Consider the following 27,045-nt stretch of genomic DNA (forward strand, 5'->3'; position numbering starts at 1 on the left):
TACACTATTAGGTTTTTTTAAATTAAGTTTAAATTAGTACAGGCATTATTACAGTTAAGCAAAATACAGTTGAGCATAATTAATAATGTGTTTAAATTTAAATTTATAGCCTACATTGTGCAACTTTTATAGGTATACTGAAAAACAGCTTAAGTTAAATGCAAATACAATTTCTTGCTGGGAATATGTTGTAAAAACATACATACATTATACATAATAACACACTCGTTATACATATAACACACTCATTAAAAATGTATTTTTAAAAAAGTAGTCAGCCAGAATTAAACTTACCATAACAAGCATTACTACACTTGAAAATATTGTATTCCAAAATAAAGTGCACTCTGTGTACTAATTACCATTTGAGTTGTATTGCTATGTTGATATACTTAGTAGTATTCCACTAAAATAGATTTACTTTCATATTGGGAAAATGTACTCCATCAAACATTTAACACACTTTATATGCTATTAGTATACTTGAGGTTTGGAAAAACAATCTACTTGGGGGGCTCACAAATTCCACAAGACAGCAAACTATTTCACCATATTATGTCTTTTTATTCAAAAGCATTTGCACAAACAGCACTATAATGAAAAACAAAACCTCAAAAAGTGTAATAGATAGAATCCCATGGTGATGACTAAATTGTCAACTTATAGGGGAACAAATGTGCAGTGGTAGCTGGTGTATAAATGTTTCTACTTCCTACTAGAGGAATAAAAACAGTTAGAGCCTAGAAACAGATGATTTTTATGTGCTTGTTAATTTTCAAGCATTTCTGTCAGAGCAAAACAGCTTTAGTGGCCATTTAAATACACAGCACTCTGACAGATTAGAAAGGGAAAAGATTACATAAGAAATGCAGTGTCTGTTGAGGACGAGAGTCTGAATCGTTCCATGCTAAACCAAATGCTACATTTGTTCCAGTTTTCAATTTCAGAAATAAGACACTGGGTGATGTTAACATTTTTACATCAGAACTAATCAAACTATATACATTATTTTACAAAATTTAAAATAGGCTCAGAATAGTTTAAGACTGTTTGCTATTTGAGACCATTCAGAATACAGGAAAGACAGGAACAAAACACATACAATCATTCTCAATCAATCATAAAGCATCATTTTTCTAAACAAGTTCCTGCGTGTATATGATAATGCTAATTACAGATTAATGATGTCAATTGTTCCTGTTTCAGTTATCCTTACACAAAGCCAAGGTCCAGCTTAAGCTTACATTTAGATGTGTTGAGCCCTTTAAATTGCACAGCAATAAAGATCAGCAAATGTGTTATAAACTAGGTCTTCTTGTACAGACGATTCACTGTTTGTGAAGTGGCACTATTGCACAAGATGTAATGATGTCATTGTGGAATTGTTATCACATCCTGCAAACATATTTTGTTGGATTCTTCAGTCTAAATGTGGTCACTGGTGGAAACTCTCCACACAGGAGTACATGAATCCTGACTGTGGAGTGACACTGCAGTAACTTCACAAAACATAAAGTGTATCCATGACCACTAGTTCTGACTTTGTTTCCAACATCTACATCCGCTTTGAGGATGAGTTCCTGGAACTAGATTTGGCCTCTGCCAAGTATGTTCAGGGGTTGTCCACAGTGCTGCTGATAATGTTTGGTCAAGCAACAACAGCAACAGTAACCACCACTTTACTACTGCCTCTGTATGGAGCAGGAAAACCAGTGGAGAAGGCTTGCTGGACAAACCAAGATGTCCAGAACCTCATTAGTGTATGAGGAGAGAAAGCCATTCAGAGCTGGTGGTGCAGAGAAAAAAATTAATTATCCCTTTTCCACCGAGGAATCATAATCATTTTGTTCCACTGCTTTTATTTCTACTGTTTGCGGAAGTGCCATGGATTCTTCATCGGCATATAAACATCTTCACATAAATAAGAAAGAAAATAAACAATTATTGCCACTGTTTCCATTGTTGTCTATCCTAAAACTGCTTACTTCCTTTGCTTTTGTCATTTAAAAGTGGATATACAAGGAAGAACCTCGTACCAAAGCTTCACAAGGTTCTTGAAAGTTCAGGTTAGAGGAAGCCCTAAGTTACGGGTTGTTAAGTTCTGTCAGTGAAAAAAGGGCTTCTTGTTGTTAGTAAGCCCTGTCACAAAAATGATGGAGTGTGTACTGCTTCTGCCCTTTTAATGGTATACATGGGAAATGTTGCGATTTTTACAGTGTAGTGGACACAAAAAGAAGAGCGGTGCTCCAAAGACTGATAAGGTTAAAACGTCAGGTTATGTAAAGCCTCAGGTTATGGGTTCCGGCAGTGGAAAAGGGCTACAAGTGCCTTGTGAACAGCACTGCACTGATCTACACATTTGGATGAAACTCCTACATGTGCTGTGGTGAAAACTTTCACCATGCTGCATGTGCCATCTCCTCTCACCTAAAACTCTAAATAATGTTTTTAATAACACTCCATTCATGCATAACATTGAAAAAGTTACTCAGTACATCAACACAATGAGCAAACAAAGAAACAAAAAGAGAATGCATTTAACTTATTTTCAGTGTGATGTCATCAGAAAAATACCAGGATGTAGAGAAAAGTCGCCTTTGGGAAATTATGATGAGTATTTTCACAAATTTCCGACATTTTATACATGACGCAGCTAACCAAATCTTTTCACTGTCGACTCATTAGTTGTTAACAAAAATATATTTTGCTGCATCCCTATAAACATGAACCTGTAGCCCAAATCCTGTCATAGCAACACATTTTACAAACACCAATTGGAACTGTTGATTTTCAGAAAATCAAAGGTACTTTACATGTAATTACTGAAAATAAATCCCGTTGGGGGGCCAGGACAAGTGCTCGAAAGTTGGGATTCTCGCGAGTGTTCTCATTATCTCAATTCTGCCTGTGATGTGATCAGATCTCAATATGCATATTAGGTAAGCTGACAACAAACGTGATGCATCTCCAGCGTATGAAAGCCATGTGAAATACTCTTTGGACCCTTTCCCTCCATATTATAGCGCTCCCTCAAGAGTCTCTTGCAGTGATGTTATTGTATGAGTTGTACTTTCTCTGCAGAGGCAGGGTCATCTGAGGCAGCTTGAGATAGCAAGAAGAGGTGGAGTTAGGTGGCTGTTTAACAGATTTGTTTCTTAAGAGTGTGGTCATTCACACATGGCTGAGATCTGATATGATAGAGTGAATCACACCACCTACAGAAGTGGTCTGGCCAATCCAAAAGCATTCAGATGACGCTTTCTGCTTGCATTTACACCTGCATTAACATGTGCTTTCCCTGATCCAGATGAGATATCCAGATACAGATTGCATGTTAATACAAGGTTGAAATGGGGTCACAGTCAACTTGATGCTCATGGGGGCACATGGGGCATGGGGATCTAGAGCAATTAAAATGGACTGCAATGGTTTTTCAAGACAGATAAATTAATCATCAAGACATATACAGAAATATGTAAACAAAATACTACTGAGAACAAAGTACACACTGAGAACAAACAACTATACAAAGTACTACTGTATGGAAGAACATCCAGCTCAGAAGAGCTTCTGTAAATAGCAACAGGTGTCACAGAGTGGTGGTGTTGATCATTCAGTAGATGAACAGTATGATACTGTTCACTGTGTGATAAATGAGTGGTGAATATATTGTGATGATTAATTGAAAAGGAAATGATCTGAAATTAGCAGTAAATGACCTAAAATAAAAAATGGAATACTGTTACAATGAGAAGGGTCTCTGCTCCGCCGCAGACCTTTGACCTATGCTGATAAAAATAGTATTTAAATGGCACTTGTACCTTTGGTTAATTCAACAATTTGATGTCAAATTCAATATCATATATTGATATCAAAAACGCACTCACTGTCAGCAGCTTGACATCTACTCTTCTTCACGAAACAAAACGTATACAAACATCTAATCTTTGATACATTTGCTAATATTCAATCAAATTAGCCACTTTTTAATTCTGTTGTTACAAAAATAGAGATTTGATTGGTATTGAATGTTATATGCGAAGGCCTCAGTATGCTTCAAATAAAGTCCTTGTCAGATTGTCTAAAAGCGTTTGAAACAGCCTTTCTGATGTCAGAATTGGATGGGCACAACCTGACAGTCACGCCCCCTTTACGCAGCGATTGGTCAGGTGCACGAAGGTGTTTAAGTTAACTTCATGTGTACAACCTTGTTCATGCTCCAGCACGAATGCTTCCAAACTGTCTGAAAGTGTGTGGTGTTATCATTTGTACAAGCAGGCGTGTTGACACTATAAGACATGCAAAAGACCCAGACTTGTTGGAGAGAGGGGAGGCAGTGGGACACAGGACGAGGCTATGACGACAAGCGTTTCACCGTTAAGAACAGGAAGAAACATGCTGCCTTTAGCAGTGGTTGGACAACATATCATGCAAACTGCTTTGTTCAAAGCATTCTGAGGCACTACCTCCCAGATGTGTGGAATGACCTATGAAGACTTCATCGCAGTTTAAAAATTGCTGTAGAAAACAACAGCCGTACCTCAAAACTAACCTCCAAGGTCTTGTGCACAATATACCCACTTTGTTCAGAAAAAGTCATAATACATAATTACAATGGTAGAGTATAACAGCAATAAAACAAGTGAAAGTATGAAGTGGGTAGAAAGTGTGCCTGTTTGTGGAGCATCCAGTGCTGGAGCTGCAGATGAAGGTGTGAGCTGCTCTCTGTACTGAGTCTCTGTGTGGTCATTCACTGTCCAGCTCCTTGTGCTCTGAGGTTGGACTCTCTCTGGCTGGCAGCAGGTCGTAGTGACAGGGGATGTGGCTGTTTTTTGGTAGATCATATGGGTCCTGACCAAGCTGCACGTGGCCATTGCTGTTTCCAAAAGGATGGATGGTGCTCACAGTCGGCTCTGAAATCAAAGACAGATGAGTTGGCAATAATTTAAGTATTTTTGCATTATATTTTTTCATATCTGTTTGTTTCAAACAACTGTCCATGAGGCTGATAAAAAAAAACTAATTGCAATGTGATACAGGAGCAGAAAAGGAACATCATCATTGTGTGCTTTCAATAAAGATTATGATGTATAAAATAGCAAAATTTAAAGTCATGATCACAGACTGTGTGTCCTAACGATGTTGGTGATCCCCTGACTTTTCTTTTAGTGCCACCATGATGTTAACATTTGTGGTTTTGAATAAAACAGCTATTGGATGGATTGGTGTGAAATTTGGTTCAGACATTCATGTTCCTCTCAGAAGGAATTGAAAACATTTTTGATCCTCTGACTTTTGATCTAGCACCATCATCAGTTCAACATTTCAATCATTCCAAGACTTTTATGGGTTTATACATGTATGACCATGTACCTGCAGTTGTACTTTATGTTAAGTGCTAAACTAACATGCTACATCCACATCAACATGCTACAGTAGCATTGCCACTGTGAGCATTTAGGTCAAAGCAACGCTGTGTGCAAACATGTTAGCAACAGTTGCTTATTTACACCTCCAACAGACACAGAGCAACGTGAACATGAATTTGGAGTCATGTTTGTGTCCACCTGATGAATGTAAGATCAATACATTACATTACAATACAATGCATTCACTCCTTTTAACTCTGATTTGGTCAACACCAACTCCTGAGGGAAATATCTGTCTCTTTAGCTGCTAAATGCTCCACTATGTTCACCAGCTAGTCTACAGCTAACTGTGTCTGTCTGCTGTTTGGTGCTGAGCAGGTAGTGTATGGTGGGTTTTTAGGGTTAGGGTTAGGGTTAGCTGCCTGCTGCTGTTGAAAACCAGTTTGATGAGAATAGAGTTTGCGGGCCATAAAACCAAAACATTTGGCCTCATGCAAGAAGCATCTTGTGTAATTTAATGTAAAATGATTTTATGTTGTTATATGTGAATTGCTTGCACTGATTGTCTGTTTAATGGCTTGCATTGTTCGTGTCATATTTCATGTCTTTTTCCATAAACATTTTAGGTCTTCTATCCTGTCCAGCTGCTTCATGTTTTCCCTGCTTTCTTCCATTTGATTTCACATGTTGTTGGCTAATCTAACATCTGGCAAAGGGACAACAGTTGAAAACTTGCCTTTTGGCTGACACTGGCACATTTACAACACAGTGATATTGATTAATGTGCATTGTTCCTGTAAAAAAAGAGGCTAAAAAGCTACATAGAGCTGAGGGGAACTGTAGAGTTGGTAATAATTCTTTCACACACCTTTCATCATTTGATCTGATATTCATATCAAAAATGTAGTGCAGCTTTAATACATTTAGAGCAGTTGAGGAGCGTACAACTGCACTGTCCTCATAGTAGGGTGTAAATGTGTAAATAAGGCAGATTTAGAGGTCTGGCTTTGCTTGAATAAGAGTTTTTTCATGTTTCCACTTTTGGAGATAAGTTGCAAGCACAACAAGCACAATTAAGACCGCGAGCAAGTAAGTGGCAATGTAACAAGCTAAGGACCTATTTTCTCCTTGTGTTTAATTTTTGTATATTGGATTGGATGATGTGACTATACTGTGACATGACATGACCGTTTATACTGTGGCAGTCATCCCTTTAATATCTGCGATAGGTCACTGAGAGCAATGTTTGGAATCGACCGAGCAGGGAATATTGGATTAACAAGATTTTTCACAATGATGACGAACCATTCTAAACTTAAGCTCCTTACTAGGGATGTGCAGAGAGCCCAGTATTTGTATTTGTATATGTTTGTTGAAGCAGCAAAATTATTTATATTTGTATTTGTATTGGAATAAAAGTGGAAATCTGCATGAAAATCCAGTTTTTGTTTTTATAACGCTTTTAATTTTAGGATATTAAAGTGTTAAAATAAGTGTTTATGAATAAACTATCTTACATAGTAGGTCCCCACACCGGGTTTCAAACTTGAGTCTCCCAGATTATAGACAACTGCGCTGACTACTGAGCTAAACCTAGTGCATTGCCAAAATGCATACAGACCTTTACTTATTTAAACACCCATAACACAGAGACAGCAAAGCATGTAACGTGTAGAGAAGAACTTCAAAGGCGATTCTAATAATAATAACATAATTACTCCTTACCAACTTCATAGACATTCCTGTTATTGGTCGGGCTGCTGTTGCTGATCTCAGCATACGGTGAATCCCGTCTGGCTGGCGACTTCATCTCCACATAGCCACACTCTGTGTTTTTGGCCATCAACAGGGGAGGGTCCTTTATTGTGGCGTATGGGTTTTCAGAGCTGTTGAGGGAACAGGAGCTGGCATGATAGGGCGTGCCCTTCACCAGATCTGGAAAACAAAGAAAGAGGAGCTGACATGAATACCGACATTAAACCAACCAGTTTAGCTTTAGTTTATTTATTTGTACATTTCTGGAACCTACCTCGTAAAGATTTCCCCATGTATCTCCTGTCAACTCCATAGGCTCCTGGTGCAGAGAGGAAAAGAAATGAAGGTCAGTGAATGGTAGAAGTAAAATTATGAGTGGCACTAGCTGCAATTTAGCAGCCACCATAGTGTACTGTACGGCGATAAGCATGAGTTTTGAATCTGAAGTGTGACTCTTTAGCTTTGCTGGAAATACTTTTTGTTTTATTGGTGCAATATAACATAATAAAAAGACATAGGAACATAAGACAAGGCAGTTGGACAGTGTCAGAACATATAGACATTAAGACAAACGGCAAAACAGTTGACATTGAATGGGAGGAGTTTAAGGTAGTGTGTATGTTTATAAGGGGAAGACTAATGAGTAACAAAAAAAAGAGAAAAAGAAAGTAGAGAGAGTAGAGAGAATAATAAATAAAGATAATAATAGCAATAATAATGAAAATGGAAATGGAAAATGCAAGCAGTTTGAGTCTTGTGGGGTTGTAATTTCATAAAAAAGGAGTGGAATATAATGAACAAGGCTTTTGGAATCCCCTAAACATTATGAATTAAGATCTATAATGGGTTGTGGGATAGAGGCTCACTATCATTTAAAATCAGTAGCAATATAAAAGATGCTGACTAGTTAATGTCTCACCCAGTTCATTGAAGCAGTCCCCATGTTTCCAGTCTGCAGGCAGTGTGCCAGTGTGGTCAGCTAGAGGAGCTCTCTTTCTCTGCTCCCCATTTTTCAAGTTCACAAACATCTGGTTATTCTTGGCCTAAAACAAATGTTTAAAAAGGGACATACATTGGTTGTTACAGTATTCATTCTTACTCTCACATCTCTTTGCCCTTGAAGCATTCTAAAAAGTCCACTTCTTTACCTTTCCATAAGGAGTATTGTTAACATGCGGGGGACTGATGCACTGGGTCAGAGTGTGGTAGCTGGGGTTGGAGAAGTAGTTGCTGGGGTGAGCCTCACATGTTGGTGGGTGAGCATCTGAAAAATGAACAAGATGAAAATAACTTTTACCAGGATGGACGGTATGAGTCAGTTCATCCTGCTGTCAGAGCATAAGACCAATAATTAAAAGCATGTTAACCTGTGATGTCATCAAGAAACAAATGGGTCATACTGTAAAACTGTTATCAAGGTTTCAGCTTTGGTGAAGCTCCAGTGCATGTTTTATGGTATACTGTCTATAAAATGCTAATTTTTCTAAGGTATTTTGCCTCCACCCTTGGTCCAACAGTGGCAGCTACAGAAGAGATCTGTCCTGCACTTGTCATTCAGACAGTGTGGGCCGGACTGTCAAAACAAACTATTTATCACTTCCTGTGACCACATGACCTTCCTGCTTTTATATATATCTTGATTTACAATATTTACCCCTACCTATACCTGTATATGCAATTAAACTAAAACAGGTCATGGTCTGCTGAAGTAAGATCCACTCTATTGGCTTTTGTTGCTCTATTGTTTTTGACTTTTCCTGTCAGTCTGAATTAATAACTGCAGCATAATAAACACTGATGTAAATCAATCCTAGAACCCCATCAAATATCTCACAGGTATATCAGCATATGTGACATATAGCACAAACTTTTCATAAAGAAATGTCAAAGATATGTTTTAGGTCATTCACTAACAAACACACTGAGCGCATTTCCATCTTCAAAAAACATTAGCAAAGCGGATTTTAAAAAAAATATCTTAAAACCTACACTGCTTACATTCATGTTTTCTTGCTGGCAGTCTTCTTCACTGCCTTTAATGGCATGTTTCCAAGTTTCTTGGCATGTTATTGCCACTAACTGTCGATCAGTGGAAAAGTGTGAAACCGCCAATAGAACTGTGAATCACATTGCTGCAAACTTGTGTGCATACATGTGCGTCCTCTTTCACATGATACAAACAATATGGAGTGCCAATTCATAAAAACACCAGTCCAAAGTTCAAAAAGAAATATCAAATATTTGTTTTCATTTTAAACATCATGCACAGAGCTGCATCTACTTGGAGTAAAAGCCACATTGGTGTAAGTGCACTAGATTTACTTCCTTATATTTACTTTCACCAGCAGCTTTATGTACTGTATCATATAAAATGCAGCAAACCCTTAGTGTTCTTTAGACTAATATATCATGATTCAGGTCTACACCATGTGATGATTTTAAACATATAAAATGTTGTATAGCCTTAAAACAGATGTGCATACACTCTAGACGGGGCAAAGGACTCATTCAGCATGAAAGTAAGTCTGTATTTTCATTTTACTGTAATATTGTGTAACTGATTAAAAACAATACAGCAATCAAGAAAAAAGACACACATGTGGGGCAGTAAATGTGTCGGTTGCAGTCTGAAGCAACTGCTGTACCTGCGATGGTGTAATCAGCAGTCACCCTCATAGCAGGAGTGTAGGTCACAGCCGGCATGGTGGGCTCTTTACCCTTCTGCTTCTTCCTGTAGATGATGAAAAGGAGGAGGAGGAAGAGCACCAGCAGTACCAGCACAATGATTCCCGCAATGGCTCCAATCTGGTAGGTGTCTACGTGCATGGCTGCACTGGTCAAACTGTTGAGGCTGCCCACCACCACCACCACACCAGCTGCAGACCGAAGGAGGAGGAGGAGGACACAGAAACAGAGTTAGAGGCCTCAGTGTCTGTTGAATGAATAATGGTAGTGACATTAAACTCTCACTATCAACAATCAAAAACCCTTCTGCACACACATATATGTGATGTGTGTCCTCACCTTGGTCACAGCGGGCTCCCTTCCAGCCTGGGTTGCAGTAACATGTACCAGTCATGTGATCACAGGTGGAGTTATTTAGACAGTCACACACCTGACGGCAGCCATAACCATATGTACCAGGAGGACATTCTGTAATAAGAGAATGACATCACATTCAAAGTTCCAATGTCCACTTAAATGAGGCTCTCCCTATAACCCTTATAACAAGAAATATGAATGTATTCTTAACAGCTTCAGGAAGTGGAAATATTTAGCAAACATTATAAATACACTCTTTTTTATTACTCATGCATTATTTATGTAGATATGTTATTCAGATTGCAGTGAGTAGTTCTGTGATTTACTGTCCACTATCATCATTGCATGGTTATGGCTACTGTACGCTGTGATGTATGCTCTCTTCAGTTAGACAGCTCATATTTTGCTCAGCACAGATTAAGTGACTCACTAATTTACATAATGAATGTATGTAAATGACTCCTTAAGCAGTCTGAAATTTCAAAAAGTACACAAAAATGTGAAATTTGCTGAAGTCTCATTCATCTCACTTAAATGTCAACTAATAAATGAAAGAACAAATTAATTTTACCAGTAGTACTAGGAATATATTGCCTTGGATATAAATGAAAATACAGTCATATTTACACTCAGGCTTTGTGTATTATAGGATCAACTTTTACACAGTTTACACACCAAACAGAATAACATGAAATCATTCTGAACCACTAAATGTGTTAAAAGTTTTATTATTTGAATCTTTTGAAATGTATTTGTATGGGTGTAACAGCTGAGGTTGAAGAGCTGAACACAACTGAACTTGTGACTGAAGTTAAAGCATAGAGAGATGTTGACGTGTCAGCTGACGTCAAAGTGCTGAAAGACACTGATGAAGTGCAACCACTAAAAAGAGTTAAAGAGTCACTTTAAGTTCAAACATCAAAAGGAGTTGAACAGTCATTTCAAGTTCAACCACTGAAATTACACACATGAAGTGTAAGCATGTAGAGGTGTTGAAAAAAAGACATAAACAAGAGTGTAAAATTGCTTAAGTGAGCACAAGAAAACGTGAGTAAAATATGAGCAAAAAAAAAAAAAGCTGCTGTTGGACCGGGCCACCATAAAAAGCAGACAAAACAGTGTTAACATACTTTGTTCACAGTGCCGTCCCATGAAGCCAGTGCGACAGGTGCACTGTCCAGAGATGTGGTCACAGTCAGCTCCATTCCTGCACTGACAGCTCTGAGAACAGTCCTTCCCATAGAAACCTAATGGACAGCCTGTAAAGGAGTCATCACATGATATATTTTCAAAATGTTCTATTTCTGAAATAAACATATTCATGTCTCAGAAGGGAATTTTGACCCTCTAGGTTTTATTATATAGAGTTGTACCTGTTTCTATGGTAATCTAATATATGTGTCATCAACTAGCTGTCACAGAAGTAAACTGTTTGTGTGTTTGTGTGTGACTGACGTTGTGTGCAGTAGAGACCGGTCCATCCTGGGGTGCACTTGCATTCTCCATCATAAGCGCTGCAGTAGGCTCCGTTGTGACAGTTACATGTGTGGATGCAGTTGGGTCCCCACTGACCGGGTGGACATGCTGCAGCACAATGACAACAACATGTTAGTGCTTGTCATACCAGTCCATGGCTAAGTGTGAAGTAAATGACATCAGAACTGCCTTGTATGTTATTTATCTTGAGTGAACTCACATTGAGAGCAGTCGCTGCCGATCCATCCTGGGTAACACTGACAGGAGCCATCGATGGGGTTACAGGTGCCGTTGTTGGTGCAGCTGCAGCTCCACGCACAGTTCTTCCCAAAGCGACCACTGGGACACACTGTATACACAACACATTATGTGTTCATTGTTCATTTTCCTTAAAATACATTTTAGCTAGAAGCACATTTACAATTTCTTTGGTTAACATGACACACTGCTAACTCTGAACTCAGTAACAAATGATGCAGCTTGTAGAGTTTCGCTGCCAACTCAGATATCTTTCATGGAGTTACTGGATTGTTTTTGGCGTCCTGGAATCTTGGTTGCTTTTTAGATTCACTGTGTCAACCTTCATACACAAATGCTCAGTATTGTTATGTGTTATGTGCTAAACTCAGTGGTGGAAGAAGTGTTCAGTACTAGTAAGTAAGTAGTAAGTACCAATACAGCAATGTAGAAATACTCCATTACAAGTAAATGTCCAGCATGAAAAATCCTACTACAGTAAAAATACATAAGTATTATCAGCTTGTTGTAGTTTAATTGCGGTATTGCAGTAAAAGTAGTGGTTTGAGAGGTCATGAGATGATTAATGGGAGAAGAAAGAAGAAAAAACAAAGTCCTGATACATAAATCTGTTTTCAGTTTTTGGACTTTTTCTCTACTCTTTGATTTTTGGTGAAATATTGGATCATGTGAGCATTTATTGAAATGAAAGCATGTGAGAAGTTTAGAGGGAAAAATCACTATTTGGTGGAGCTGTTAACAACTCATAGATCTGGAATGTGACCCTGACTACACACTGCTTTTTGTAATACGTCAAAAGCCAAATATGTTGGAAACCACTGGTTTCATCTTTAACAATTTGTTGTCAAATCTTCATCTGAAAAGTAAGTAAAGCTGTCAAATAAATGTAGTGGAGTAGAAAGTATTTGAGTAAATGTACTTAGTTACTTTCCACCACAAGCTATGTGTGTCACCAGATGTGTGTCCCATCAAAGGGATGTTCATGCTAGCAGCTGTCTTCAGGCTAAAATGCTTCTTGAACAGCTTTAATCTCTTGTAAGGGGAAATGCTCAGACAGCATCATAACTTGGAGAATTTTCGTGGAACAGCACGTCTGGTATGATAACAGGAAGCTGTGACCAGTATCAGCCCACATGGGTTAACCCTGCAGCCTCTGTTACACAGTGGAAACAGTGTGCTGCAGTAACAAGGCTGTATGTGCTGTGATGTGATGCTCACCCTCGTTGCACAGCGCCCCCTTGAAACCCGGCAGACAGTCACACTGTCCGCTGACATGATGACACGGCCCGTTACTATGGACACACTGTGGACAGGTCTGACTGCAGCGGTGACCAAAGTAACCCGGAGAGCAGACTGCAGGGAAACAGGGAACACAAAGGTGAGTTCATGTAATTAATGTTCAATGCTTGCCAAATTTACTGATGGAGCAGTTAATTATGCAATCAACAACTGGGACTGTCTTTAAATATTCTGCAGGAGCAGGAATAATGTAACAACAAAGATTCAAAAATGAACCGTGTATGCCAGACATTTTCAGGTTGACAATTAATTTATTTTGTTGAACAACACAAACAACACATATAAATCTTCTGTGGCCTCCTCAGGTTCTTGACCTGGATTTTTTTCCCCCTTTTTTGTCAGATATTATATTTGTTTATGATTGGTTACTGATGGTTTTGTTCTGAGATGTTATGTTGTGAGATATTATTTTGATTTTTGAAGTAATGGTGCAGATTTGTGTAGAATACAGGTTTGTTGCATTGTGCCTCTTATGAAGAGGTGAAGAATTAATGTGCAAACCTGACAATTCACATATGCAACAGTAAATCCAGAGTGATAAAAAAACATCCACACATATCACACCCCAAAAGAAGCTAGAAAGTGGAACCTGTCTTGTGATTGTTTTGTCAAAATTGCAGTTTACAAAATGTGTGTGAGGCCTGCTTTATTTATAAGGTTAGTTAGTCTGAAGTAAACTGAAATGTTTTTTTTTTTTACAAAACCAATAACTTTTAAGGAAAATTGCAGTTTATTTATTCATTTAATTGTCTAACTGCTGTGTGTCTTGCTGGGGGCTGGGGACATCTTTTTAGTGATGTCACTGTGTTCCCAGATCTCACCTACTAACTTAGTGAGTAAAATGTCACTGTTTGAAATGATGGACAAAGATACCAAATTTAAACCTAACTTAATTTAAAGTTTAAGTCTTAAGAGTCAGCTGAGTGATGATGTTGCAGCAGAATGTGGTGCTGATGTAGGACTTACTCCTCTGACAGGTGGTGCCTCTGTATCCTGGAGCACACTCACAGGTTCCCTCATCTGGAGAACAGGACGCTCCATTCTTACAGTTACAGGGGAGGGAACAGTTTGGGCCCCAGCGTCCCTCTGCACACACACTGTCACAGTGAATACCTACACACATACACACACACACACACACACACACACACACACACACACACACAAAGATAATTTGTAGTGTATTTTGACAGTGAATATTAAAGTATACCTCTCATATTGCAGAGGTGATTCTGATACCGTTACCTTTAAATACTAAATACTTTACTCATCTGAGGTATCATGTCAACACACGCTGACTCCCTAAGTTAACAATCTGAGAGCAGAGCTGAAAGCTGAGCTGAGCAGAGTTCTCTAAACTCATGTGCTACCTTTCCTGACAGCCATTTAATCTCTAACCCTGCCCTCCATCCCTCCCTCCCTCTTGTCTTTTGTCATGGCTCAGCAGGCAGTCTCATTGAGGAGCTCAGTGGAGCAAGTACAAAGGCCTCTTTGAGGAAGCTGTGTGCATATTACTCAGCAAGGCTGACATGCTGTTGAGAAAGACGCCCTGACACCCTGCAACACAGTAGCCCAAATCACCATACAGGCCAACATGTTAGTCAAAATCATGTTTGAATAAGGCCAATTCAGTCTTTGTTGGTGGTGAGAGCAATGTAAAATACTGATATGGTGTTCCAGTGACAGAAAACCTGAGTAGACAAACTGTATTGAAAAAGCATGTATAGATATTGTTGTGTTTTTCAATTTGGTAGTTCAAATTCTTAAATATAACCCTCTACAACTGAAACATTCCCCAGCTTGGTGTTACAACACACAGATGTCAGTTCAGATACTGAGCTTTGCAGGTGTGGGTACAGTTTTCCAAAACTGGACCCCTGGTTAATATAAACTGAAAGTACACCACAACCTTTTGTGCTTTGTACTCATAACCACAGAAGAGCAGTAAGTAATGGAAGATTTTTGACATGTAAATATGTGGTTAGTTATTCAGACCATGAGAACACGTGCTTGTTTGTCTTACCAGTCCATCCGGCCAGGCAGCGGCAGTGTCCAGTGGAGTGGTGACATCCATCAGCATGACTGCAGTCACAGCGCTCTTTACAGTCCAGACCATACGTACCATCCTGAGGAGGACAAACAGTTACCATCACAGAGACAACATGTCATTCAAAACACATGCATCAGTCATTTAGCAAAATCTTTTAAAATCCCTTTTCAATTTTAAATCCCATGTTACTTCCATAGCTTTCATGTGCTCTAAAGGGGAAATGTATTAATACACACCAACTATACCTGTGCCACAACTATATAATATGTTGCATGCTTGTGTTAGCCTGTGTTTATTTTAAAAGCTGTAAATCTAAAATAATATGATTTATTTTCATTTTCATCGAATTTTCAGCTGTTTTGACAACATAAACTTATCAAAACCTTTTTTTTTTAAATGACAAAACTGTATACCGTCAACAATGTGTGATTTGTGTAGTTAAAACATACAGAAACGCCAGTTTGAATATTAAACTGAAAATAATTAGAGGTGATTTTCAGTGGACTATGGTGTCTTTTGGCTTATTTCACAGATATAAGAGCATCCAGAACTCACCTGGCAGTGGAGTTCACACCTGTCACCCCGCCAGCCTGGAGCACAGGTACAGTGACCATCCAGAGCATTACACGCTCCTCCGTTCCCACACATGCAGGTCAGGTTACAGCCCAGACCCCAGGTACCACTGGGGCAGTTGATGGAGCAGTCTACTCCATGCCACCCTGTTGATTTCCAGCAGCAACATAAGCAACAATCAAAACACTTTCATTTCTACATCACTGAGATAATGGCAATAGAAAACATCATCGGGATGGAGGTCATAGAGATTCCTACCAGAGAAGAATGACTCACTACCTTAATTAAGATATGACCTCAGAACTCAATTATACACTGTGTGCAAAATTATTAGGCAAATTGTATTCCTCAGGATCCATTTGTATTGTTGAACAAATACAATGCTCTCAGTCAATTCAAAATGTTATTGAACCTCAAACCAGAATGTTTAACAAAGGAAAAATGAGTTTTGTCTTTCTCAGGGGAATACATTAGTGTGCAGAATTATTAGGCAACTAAACAGTTTTTCCCAACTCACTTGTATATTCTCAATTTTTTAAGCGTAACAAATAAGTAACACAAAATGACAATTAAATAACATTTTTTGTCCTTTCAAAAATATTCAGTGAGCAATATAGCCACCCTTCTTTTCAATAACTGCCATGAGCCTTCCATCCATGCAGTCTGACAGTTTCTTTCGCTGAAGCAGCAACCACAGACTCCCAAATGCTGTTAAAAGAGCTGTATTGTCTTCCCTCACTGTAAATCTCATGTTTGAGAAGTTCTCAATAGAATTTCAGTCAGGTGAGGAAGGGGGCCGGGTCATTATTCAGTCATCTTTGAGGCCTTTGCTGGCCAGCCAAGCAATGTAGTACTTGGATGCATGTGATGGAGCATTGTCCTGTATGAAGATCATGGCCCCTTTGAATGCTGAGGATGTCTTCCTGTACCACTGCTTGAAGTATCTTTCAGAAACTGTCAGTAGGTTTGATAGTTGATTATCAGTCCAGTCTTAACCCGAAAAGGTCAAACTAGCTCACCATTAATGATAGCAGCCCACACCAGTGCCCCTCTTCCATCTTGCTGGCACCTGACTCGAAGTGGTGCCCTGTGTCCATCAGTGATCCAGCCCCAGGCCCATCCATCTGGTTCATCAAGAGTCACTCTCATTTCATCTGTCTATAAAACCTTTGAAAAATCAGTCTTCAGGTATTTCTTGGCCCAATCTTGACGCTTCAACTTGTGACCCTTATTCGGCGGTGGTCATGTTTCAGCCTTCTTTACCTCAGCCATGTCTCTGAGCACTTGAAACCTTGTACTTCTTGTTATGATTGATGCTTTTGCTAAAACATAATTGCAACAAATAAAGTCCTTAATTTGCTTTTTAGCAAAGAGATTTATTTATTTACTTATTTTTAATAGAGGTGTTTTAGATATTAGATTCTTTTTTTATACTGTGTGAAAGAAAGCTTATTATACTGTATTTGAACATTGTGGGCTGTAAAGTGGAAAAGTACTGGATGCGAGAAAACTTACAAATTCACATTCCCTAGAATTTAGTAATAGGTCAGCTTAACCTCAACTTCTGCTTTCAGCTAACAAAACAGGAAGCGTGAGAGTGGGGTGCACCCATTCAACTGTGAAAAACAATGCCACGTATAGCCTCAAGGTCTTAAGCTGTGCACCAGAGACAGGTGATGCTGATCCATAGATTGTGAAAAGCAGGATGTTTGTCTCTTGAGGGTTGAAGTTTCAGATCATCCAGAGGCGTGGCCGAAGATATTGAGCCTAACAATATCTTCTCCTATCGCTTCATTAAAAGAACACGCGAGGACCAGAACAGACAGAATAGCATCAGTCCTCAACAACTTCTGGACACTCACGATAGGTTGCAGTTCTGGAATATGGCGGCACTGGAGGATAATAGGTTCCTGGTAACTTCATGTTTAATTCTTCTCAAGTCTTTTGCAGTTTATTTGCGCTTTTTCTTCTCCATGCGTGTTTTGCAACCCTGTTGACCACTCACAACAAAACTAACGCCTCGCATCTTGTCTGAGCTTCATCTCAGATTAGAAGGGCTTTGCCAACATTCAAGTGAAATTCCAACATGCTGCTGCATAGATGTGGAATGGTGGATTGCAGTGGCTCTGCTGTTCTGGGGGTTCTAATGCTCCCTGCAAGGAGCAATCATTAGTGATTTGTAATAAAGTTCAGAAGAGGGACATTTGAGTCATTCACTTTTAACTTCTTCTTTTAGTCCACTGCAATATAAGCAAAGACAAATACATTATCATATCTCCCTCTCTTCCTCAGCTCACCTGGTTTACAGGAGCAGGATCCGTCCACAGGTGAACACTGAGCTCCGTTCTTACACTTACAGCTGGAAGAGCAGTTCACTCCATGAGTTCCTACTGGGCAGGGGACTGAACAGTTGGGACCCTGGAAGATCAATAGTTAAATAGTTAGGATGGATGTGAGGATGTGATCTTACAGATGGATGACAAATTAAAATCTTAGTAAGGTGTTGGGCCACCATGTGCCGGCAGAACAGCTTCATTGCCCCTTGGCATTAATTCTACAGTCTCTGAACTCTACTGGAGGGATGAACACCATTCTTCCAAAAGATATTCCCTCATTTGGTGTTTTGATGATGGTGGTGGTTAGCGCTGTCTAACATGTCGGTCCAAAGTCTCCCATAGGACTCAGAACAACTTTGTATTGATTTGCAGTGACCCTTCCTTCTAAATTGACAAGTGGACCCAAACCATGCCAGCAAAATGCCACATAACCACAGCATAACAGAGCCACCAGATCCCCTCACTGTAGGGGTCAAGCATTCACACCTGAACCAGTTTTTCCTTTAATTTGTCACCCATCTGTATGTAACTCTGTAAATGGTCCTGTGAGGGTTAAAAGGTCAACAAGCAGGGATGGGAGGTGAGGTGTGTATGTTTGTTCATATTAAGCAACTATTAAACCTCATTATTTGTATAAATTTAAGATTACTAAATCCTTTCTTTGTCACTACGAATGCTGAATCTCCTGCTGTACTGATGTTTCCAAACACCGCACCAATTACATCTGCAACGTTTGATTCAGAGATCACGGAAAGCACATCAAGCAAATTGCAGTGAACATAGAAAAGATGAGGACTTGTGTATGAGGCCTGAGTTCAGTAGTCATACTCTGATAGGGCAATGTGTAAATGAAAAGAAGTTTCCTCTATGAAACGAATGAAGTCCTCAGTTTACATAATTTGTTTTAGGAGGAGGTGTGGTGGAAGTATTTTTAGATGAGCAACAATCAGGTGCATTAACTCTCTAAATTCTTGTTAACACACTGAGGTTGCCAGGTTTAGTACCATTGTGTCTGTGCAGAGACCGAAACCAAAACCTGTAATCACTAACACTATCCATATGTAACACACAGACATGAGACTGATATCCATATTCTCATCTCATTCTCAGAGAGAAAGCAAGTAACTGTACATCCTAAATGTTTAACTATTTCTTTAAGCAAAATTCCAAAATATAATTTTCAAGTCCAGAAAGTCTCATCTGTGTGATTGGTTGAGAATGAAATGCATTTTATGTATTTTGTTTCATTCATTTTTATTGTATTTTATTCTACTATCCATCCTTCTATGCATCACATCTGCCCCTGAAAAACAGGCACAAAAGGTGCAGTAAATCTGGCCCTGAGTGTGCACACGAATGTTAGCAGTACAGAGTTGACATTTTCAGTCTTCATATTGAAGCTTTTCTGTTCTTGAAGTACAGTATTAACATCTGGTCTGTGTTTGCTGGCTGTGAGACAGACAGTTGGGCCAGGTAATGGGCCCACACCCAGCCAACCACATACTGTATCACACGTACAGTATAAGTTACCTAAAGCATTCATTGACATTCAGACATGTGAGAAACGGGTTTTACCGTGAAGCCTGGAGCACAGATACACTCTCCGCTCACACTGTGGCAGTCAGCACCATTCTGGCACTGGCACACCTGCTGGCAGGAATCTCCATAAAATCCTGGCGTGCACGTCTCATTGCAGTAGAGTCCAGACCAACCAGGCTGACACGTACACTCTCCGGACATGGGGTGGCAGCTGGTGACAAGAGAGGTGCACACCATTGTTAAAGACTGTACTTTATTATGTTTAGTTTTGCTCATACTGTAGGTCACATTTAGGATTCATTCCCAGATTCTATATTGGCCTGCCACAAACAAACAAATGTGTGCGTACAACGTGTCATCCAATTACATCTAAAGCACAATTGTTTCTCCCTGTTGTGAGTGGGTGCACTCCAAAACCTGACTGGCACAGTGCCAGTGTGTGCCAGTTGTATGTGGGTCCCACTCCATGTCAATGCTGCACATCAATCATGCCGACTTGAATCAAAGTCTCGGTATTTAGTCTTACTTGTGCGGCAAGTAAACTAAATACCATGTGCAGCAGCGTAAACAGTACTGACTCATAAAAACATTTTTTTGCACAACCTGTAATGTTCTGCAGTATCTTTGCCAACAGTTTAAAGCTGTGAAAAGATGAAATTTTACTGCATTTACTACCACCTGATAATCAGTGGATGAGAGATTAACATCAGACCTGCTGCCTCATATGCTGCCTGCACTCACACCTGCCTGTGGAGGCTTCTCCACCCTTGCCACTATGTAACAAGAAGCACACCTTCACGATCAAATGGAGCACTGCCAGTGTCCACATAAAGTGAAGAGCCTGTACACAGCCTCCTCCTGGCTATACTTAAATTGTTCTTTTAGGCCTTGTCACTAGTGGGCCAAAAACAAGAACTGCAGAGTCTTGGTTTGGAAAAAAGTTATTAGTGTCCGTTTGGTTGATTATTTTGGAATTGTACATTTTTCAGATTCAGAGAATAAAACAAAAACTTCTGGCTGCAGAGGCTAGGGTTCTGCAAATGCCTGAAACTAAGACCCATACCCAGCCCGACTCAACTGAACCTGACTGATACTGCCAAATTTAAAACCAGGACTGGAACTCAAAGCCATATGTTTGCTTGTTTTATTCATTACTGCACGTTATCTAGCTGAGCTAGTGAAACACATTTGCCACTTTTCCCTCGAGACATTGTGTATCTTCTCGCTACACATGACAAACATGGAAGCAGATGATTATCTCAGTCAGAATCAAAGAGAGAAATGTCTTTTGAAATTACTTTTGAAAGTAACCAAACCTGAGCCTGAAGCTTTATGAAATAATCTGACCCAAACCCTGATATGTTGTTGGATCCTGCCAAGTTTGGGTCAGGCATCAGAACTTTAAAACAGCGTCTATTAGTCCTTTGAAATCTGGAATTAAAATAAACTGTGCAGGTGAAGGGCACAGTGAGATGTAGGAGGTGACTGAATCAGAATGATACTGATGGACTGAGAGTCTCCATGATGTTCCCCATTCTGTGCCAGCAGGGTGAGGATTATCTGTAGTAACACAGGTGGAATCTGCTTGTGTTTGTTGGTGTATGTGTTTGACTGACAGCTGGTCCACCTGACACAGCAGTCCCATTGAGAAGCAGAGGGACAGCTGTTCTCTCCAATGACACATGCAGCCCGCCAGCTGTGCTAACCTAACTGATCACTGACTACTGGCTCTCAACAGTCAGCTGTCTACATGATCACACTGACAAACGTATACAGACTCTCTAACTTGAACTAGAAAGATCCAGGATTTAAAGGTTTGAGATAAATATTCTGGGACTTAAGAAGCTGATGGATGAAGATTTTCTGTTTAAATTTGACGACACGAAATGAATTTCTGTTTATTTGGAGATCAACACTTTTCGCTGCATACTGCATACTGTACCTGCGTGTAGTCTGGGTGTAGCATGGACACTTCCTATCACAGCGCAGGCCATAGTGTCCTTCAGGACACATTCGGACGTCACATGTCTCCCCTGTGTAGCCTGGCTCACACAGACACATTCCGTTGGTGTGGTAGCACTTGCTGTTGTTCTTACAGCGACACGTCTTTGCACAGCCAGCACCATAAGTACCAACTGGACATTCGTCCTGGCACCTGTTCACACAGAGACACACAGTGATGCCCATGGTCAATGATTTGGAAAGGTGGAGGTGATCAGTTCTTCACTATCTATGACACTACTGTTTCTCCTGAGAATTCTGTTCATATGGAACACATTCGTTTTAGTAAATATGCTTTTGGAGAAAAGTATTGTCACACACATCAAGTTTTATATCAAAATGTTAACAATACATATTTAACATATCTGTAAAATGTTTTTAAAGATGGAAATAAATGAATCATAAACAGTGTTCAGTTTAGGAATCAGTGCACATGGCTGAATAATACTGGATTGAATTTGTCATAATAATTGAACAAAATCTTCCAAGAATCAAACAAAAGAAAAAAATGTCATTGAAAGTGAATAAAAATAAATGAAAAGTAACATTTGATTACAATATTCTCACTTTCTTTTATTGATCAGGAGTTTTCTTTTGCAGTTAAGTTTTTTCAGGGTTCAGTTCTGAATTTTTCAGTTTCAGATCTAACACAAAGCTCTCCTGTGAGCGGGTGTTACAGGGCTGCGCCCACAGTGGCCAATAAAGTAAAAGAAAATTGTGAATTTTGTGATTAAATGTAGCTCTCCTGTGTAGTTTTATTGTTTGTTCTGCCTTTGAGGTCATTGTTTTGCTTTCAATTTCTTTTTATTGATTTTCAATTTCATTTTTTTGGTTTGATTTTTGAAAGATTTTGTTCAATTATTTTGACACAAATTTATTCCAATAGCATAAACTCTGTAAACAGATTGCTAAACTGAGTGTACACTTTGGATGAAATAGTATTGAAGTCACATTTACAGATTATGCATCTGGCATTCAGAATAAAACTTGAAAATTCTGTTAAAAAGTTTTCAAGGAATGTAATGCAGTACTGAATTATCATACCAGCTAAATGAAAGCATGGACTAATCACTGGTGCTAGAAAGATAGTAAAAGTACTATAATAGTCCCCCTTTTTGTCCTATATAATATTACAATTGTATGTTATAGTAATCCATTTTTCTGACAGTGATGATTCATTTGTGCTTTCATTTAGTCAGTATGATAGAAAAATTGTATTACTTTAACACAAACCCCCCCACTGCTTTTATTCTGAAGGTCAGTGATCCATATAGGAAGTCCTATTATTCCCATGAATACATCCTGACTGAGCACTTCTCCAAATATATTTTCCTATTACAGTTTATTAATCTGCAGTTCTTTCACAAAGTTTTATTTTTACTGTTAATGTTTCCTTTGAACATGAATCTCTGAAAAGTTCTGCAGACTGGTATGGCAGTTGCATCGCCTTCAATCGTAAGGCATTACAGAGGGTGGTGAAAACTGCTCAGCACATCACCAGAATGGAGTTGCCATCCACAGACAACCTCTACACCCAGTAGTGCAGGAAGAAAGCCAACAGGATCATCAAAGACCCCGATCACCCCAAACCACAAACTATTCTGCCTGCTGTGTCAGGCAGCATCCAGTCCTGCACCACCAGGCTCAGAGACTGAACACTTTACTTCTGCACTGATAGGCTTTATACGTTACATTTGTTTACATCACTGTATACATATTTATTACTGCACAGTAAACACAATATATTTACTGTTCTACTACTGTCTACTCACTACTGTCCACAAGGCTATTTAACCACCACAGCAGTATATATATGTTCATGTTTCTTGAATGTTATGTCTTACATTCTTATTCTACTTTTCTTATTTTTACTTTTTACTTGCCATATTGGTTTGAGCATTGTTGAAGAGCCTGAGATTCAAGATTTTCATTGCCAATAACTGCATCACTGTAATTATTGTGCAAATGACAAATAAAAGGAACTTGAACTTGACTAGACTCACTTCAGCTACAGGTTCTATACCGAGATTAGACAGTCAACTCCATTCTCATGGAACCATTTACAACAGATCTTACATCTAAATACTCAGTGTCACTATAGATAAGCTCAAGGGCTTACCTACCACTAGGATCATCCTATGGGGATTATGAATATTCAACCAAAACAACATCAAGATCTCTGGAACAGTGTTGGACATAGAGACTGACTGCCCTTTGCCCTGCAAAATGTATTTAAGGACAAGTGTATAGGATTTACTGTCAACAGAATGGACTTGGTAGAACTGGAATATCATTTTCATAAGTATGTAGTATTTTCATATGTTTTAATTAGCGTATAATGAAACTGAAACTAAGAATTGTTGTGTTTTTGTTACCTTAGAATGAGCCCTTTATATCTACATAGGAATAGAAGTTTTTGAGATGATTTAAAGAGAGGTCTATGATCTGTTGATTTTCAATATTAATTTTGGTCTCAGATTTATAGTTAAGTAATCTATCAATAAAATAAAATGTAAAAATCAGAGAAAAAAATCATGATATAAGTCCGGTGTCAGGCAAGTCAGCAAATGCATATTCAGTAAACATTTTGCAGAGTCAGGCTCTTTATGTGTGTATGTGTGTGTGAACATGTGCCTATGAAAAAGAAAAATGTGATAGAGAGCATGTACAAATACACAATTATTTTGGCCGTCCAACAAAAATGTCCTTACCAAAGTGAAAACCAAAGCTACGCCCTTGCACCAGACACATTTCTACATCCATCCCCGCTGACGGTACTGTCAAACTTATTGAAGCCTCTCCAGTGTATCATCCACATTCCAGCAAAACTCAGCAATTCATTTCCCAGTTGTTGGTGTTCTCTCTTTTCGAGGTGCAGATAATGCCCCCCCCCCCCCCCCCCCCCCCCCCTCCCCTTCCCTCACCATCCTGTTAATGGATTCCAGTGGGTTCGGGTGTGGCATGGCCGACCTATTTTCAAGCAGTGCTATACCGTGACGTTCGGCTTCCCTCAAACCCTTATTTACTCATAAAAGTGCACTTGGAAGGGCTATTCCTGTCTCGTCACTGGTCTGCTTAAGTATATGGTGCGTGCTCTCTGATATTGCTAATTATATGGACCTAAAGCCCTGCGTGGCGCTCTGCTGAGATTTGTCTGTGAAAACATTGACTGGGCTCCCTGGTTGACTTCCCTCTCTATGATGGTCTGGAGGATGTGGAAGAATTAAGCAGATACAGATGATTTTATTTGGATTTAGTTTGTTTCACTTTATAATCACACAGTTCATGTCTTCAAGCTCCCTGAGCTACAGAGACAATTAAGTTTCATTGTTTTGAAAGACCCTGCTGTCCTGGATTATTAATCTTGCTGCTACAAGAACAATAACTGTACTTAATGCAACTAAACAGCTATCTGCAGATAGCAAGAAGAAACTATAGAAAGTGACAGGTCTTATCCTTTCATAAAAGGTCAATCTTAGATCCTGTTGTGCATATGATATGGCTTTATGTAAGAATGTATGTTTGAATACTGTAAAAAGAATATTGTCACTGATTCCATATCCAAGCAGTAAAATTCCTCATGGATGATAAACTGTAGTTCAGTGGTTTGCAGACTCTTTTAACCATGGCAACCCATCACAGGAATTTTGTTTTCATGGCACTCCCATGAGATGTTGTGTGTAAAGGTCTCTTGATGTGAGGAGAGAGTGAACAGAGTGCAACCAGTAGGTCTGACTTCACTGACAGATGAGTCTGTGATTTACAAGCAGACAAAACCGGTGAGGGTTGTAAGCTTGGTGGCTTTCAATGTCTCATTTAACTTCTTTTGGTCGTCTGTGTTGAGGGCTGAGATGAATCAGCATTTTCTGAGTTCTGTTTACGGTGACAAATCTTTCCATTGCTAGCTGTGACGACAAGCTGGAAACTGTGTTGCATTTCTATGACAGTCAGCAATCATGAGCTGTAATATCACCAATATTATCCGGCTTATGATGTGGTTATTTTCATTATTGCTTACTGTATTTTTTCTGCTTGGATGAGATATGAAAAATATGTTATTTAGTTTTTTAATGTGGTGTGTGAAAAACACAATTAAAGGGACAAATCTTGTGGTGGCTTTATAAAGACCCTCTAAAATCCACAAAACATACTTTTAAACTTATAAACAAGAGTTTGAACTTCATAACAGAGTTTTGACTTCATAATATACTGCCATTTCAGCTGACTACAGCATGCTGTGGCAGCTCTGTGGCATGTCTAACCATGATCATACATGTTTCCACTATGGCTTCTCAACAGGGGATGACCAGTCTGACCTGTGATATTATTGTCTCACTTAACCGCAGGGCCAAAATGTGACCATCTCCACCCTCAGCAAATCCTTAACTCGCACTTGAAGATTTTGCCTATTCTTGCTATACTGACAGTGTGACTGACCAAACATAACATTCACTGTGTAATTGTAGACTTATCAACAAGTTGAAGCATAGTAACAATATCCTCAGTTCATACTGCAGTTTCATTTGCCTTTTTGTCACAAAAGTGCACTTTCTAATATTACCCTTCCATCTTTAGACTATTATCAATATTTCACTGCCTCTGATACCATTTATTTCAAAGCACAATCCCTGCATGGTTAAACATATTTGCTACATATTTAGCACTTGTAACAAAATCAGTGTGTCATAAAGTTATTTAAAATAAACAATCCTGCAACAGACAGCACACCTACTGTTCCTAAAGTTGGTCTAAATCTCATCCCATTATAGTGATCGGAGGTGAGTTAGTGATAAGCATTAATCACTAGTTCAGGCTTTCTGTTGTCAGGATGTTTTTAAGAGCACTGTGAAGCTTCAGATGGATTATATATCAATTGTTATATATGTCAAAACTACACTTGAAACGAGTAGTTTTGGATCATTAAACACAAATGTTCCATCACTGAAAAACATCAATAACACTTGTTATTTTCTACTTGAAAATAATTCTAAGTATGCACTTGTAAAAACTCTGAGGGTCTCTGTTGCACAATCAGCAGCTCATTAACAGAAACATTTTCTGAGCTTAGGGTGTAGTTAGATGAAAATATCAATAAAGTAATTCAGTAACGACTCATCATCTTTTAGGGCACTGTAAATTTGTGAATGTGTCCTTAAAATTCACACATTTATTTAAAAACATCATTGCACCTATTTTATGTGCACACTCTTCGTTATGCAGTGTGATAAGTCTTAAATCACAAAAACTGAATCCTGTGTGCAGCCTTGTTGCAGGATTACATCCTCTAACAAAGCAGACAGTCCAGATCTTTCATGCTCACAATTTCTTCTTACGTGTAGTAAAAATG

At 39.0% G+C, this 27,045-nt stretch overlaps 1 protein-coding gene across 1 annotated transcript in view; it reads right to left on the reverse strand.

Moving 5' to 3' along the window:
- Positions 1–460: 460 nt before the first annotated feature.
- Positions 461–27,045, reverse strand: part of megf10 (multiple EGF-like-domains 10) — a 68,680-nt gene continuing 42,095 nt past the window's right edge. The window contains exons 9-25 of the mRNA XM_067574505.1: positions 21,640–21,852; positions 19,734–19,908; positions 18,120–18,240; positions 15,805–15,968; positions 15,223–15,325; positions 14,166–14,312; positions 13,119–13,253; positions 11,863–11,991; positions 11,622–11,750; positions 11,297–11,425; positions 10,149–10,277; positions 9,770–10,000; positions 8,273–8,388; positions 8,044–8,167; positions 7,399–7,443; positions 7,095–7,304; positions 461–4,913 (exon numbers count right to left, since the gene is read on the reverse strand). Of these exons, the coding sequence (XP_067430606.1) occupies positions 4,747–4,913; positions 7,095–7,304; positions 7,399–7,443; positions 8,044–8,167; positions 8,273–8,388; positions 9,770–10,000; positions 10,149–10,277; positions 11,297–11,425; positions 11,622–11,750; positions 11,863–11,991; positions 13,119–13,253; positions 14,166–14,312; positions 15,223–15,325; positions 15,805–15,968; positions 18,120–18,240; positions 19,734–19,908; positions 21,640–21,852 (2,467 nt within the window). The 3' untranslated portion in view covers positions 461–4,746. The remainder of the gene's footprint in view (positions 4,914–7,094; positions 7,305–7,398; positions 7,444–8,043; positions 8,168–8,272; positions 8,389–9,769; positions 10,001–10,148; positions 10,278–11,296; positions 11,426–11,621; positions 11,751–11,862; positions 11,992–13,118; positions 13,254–14,165; positions 14,313–15,222; positions 15,326–15,804; positions 15,969–18,119; positions 18,241–19,733; positions 19,909–21,639; positions 21,853–27,045) is intronic.

This window comes from Thunnus thynnus, chromosome 19 (assembly GCF_963924715.1).
Source record: "Thunnus thynnus chromosome 19, fThuThy2.1, whole genome shotgun sequence".
NCBI lineage: Eukaryota > Metazoa > Chordata > Actinopteri > Scombriformes > Scombridae > Thunnus > Thunnus thynnus.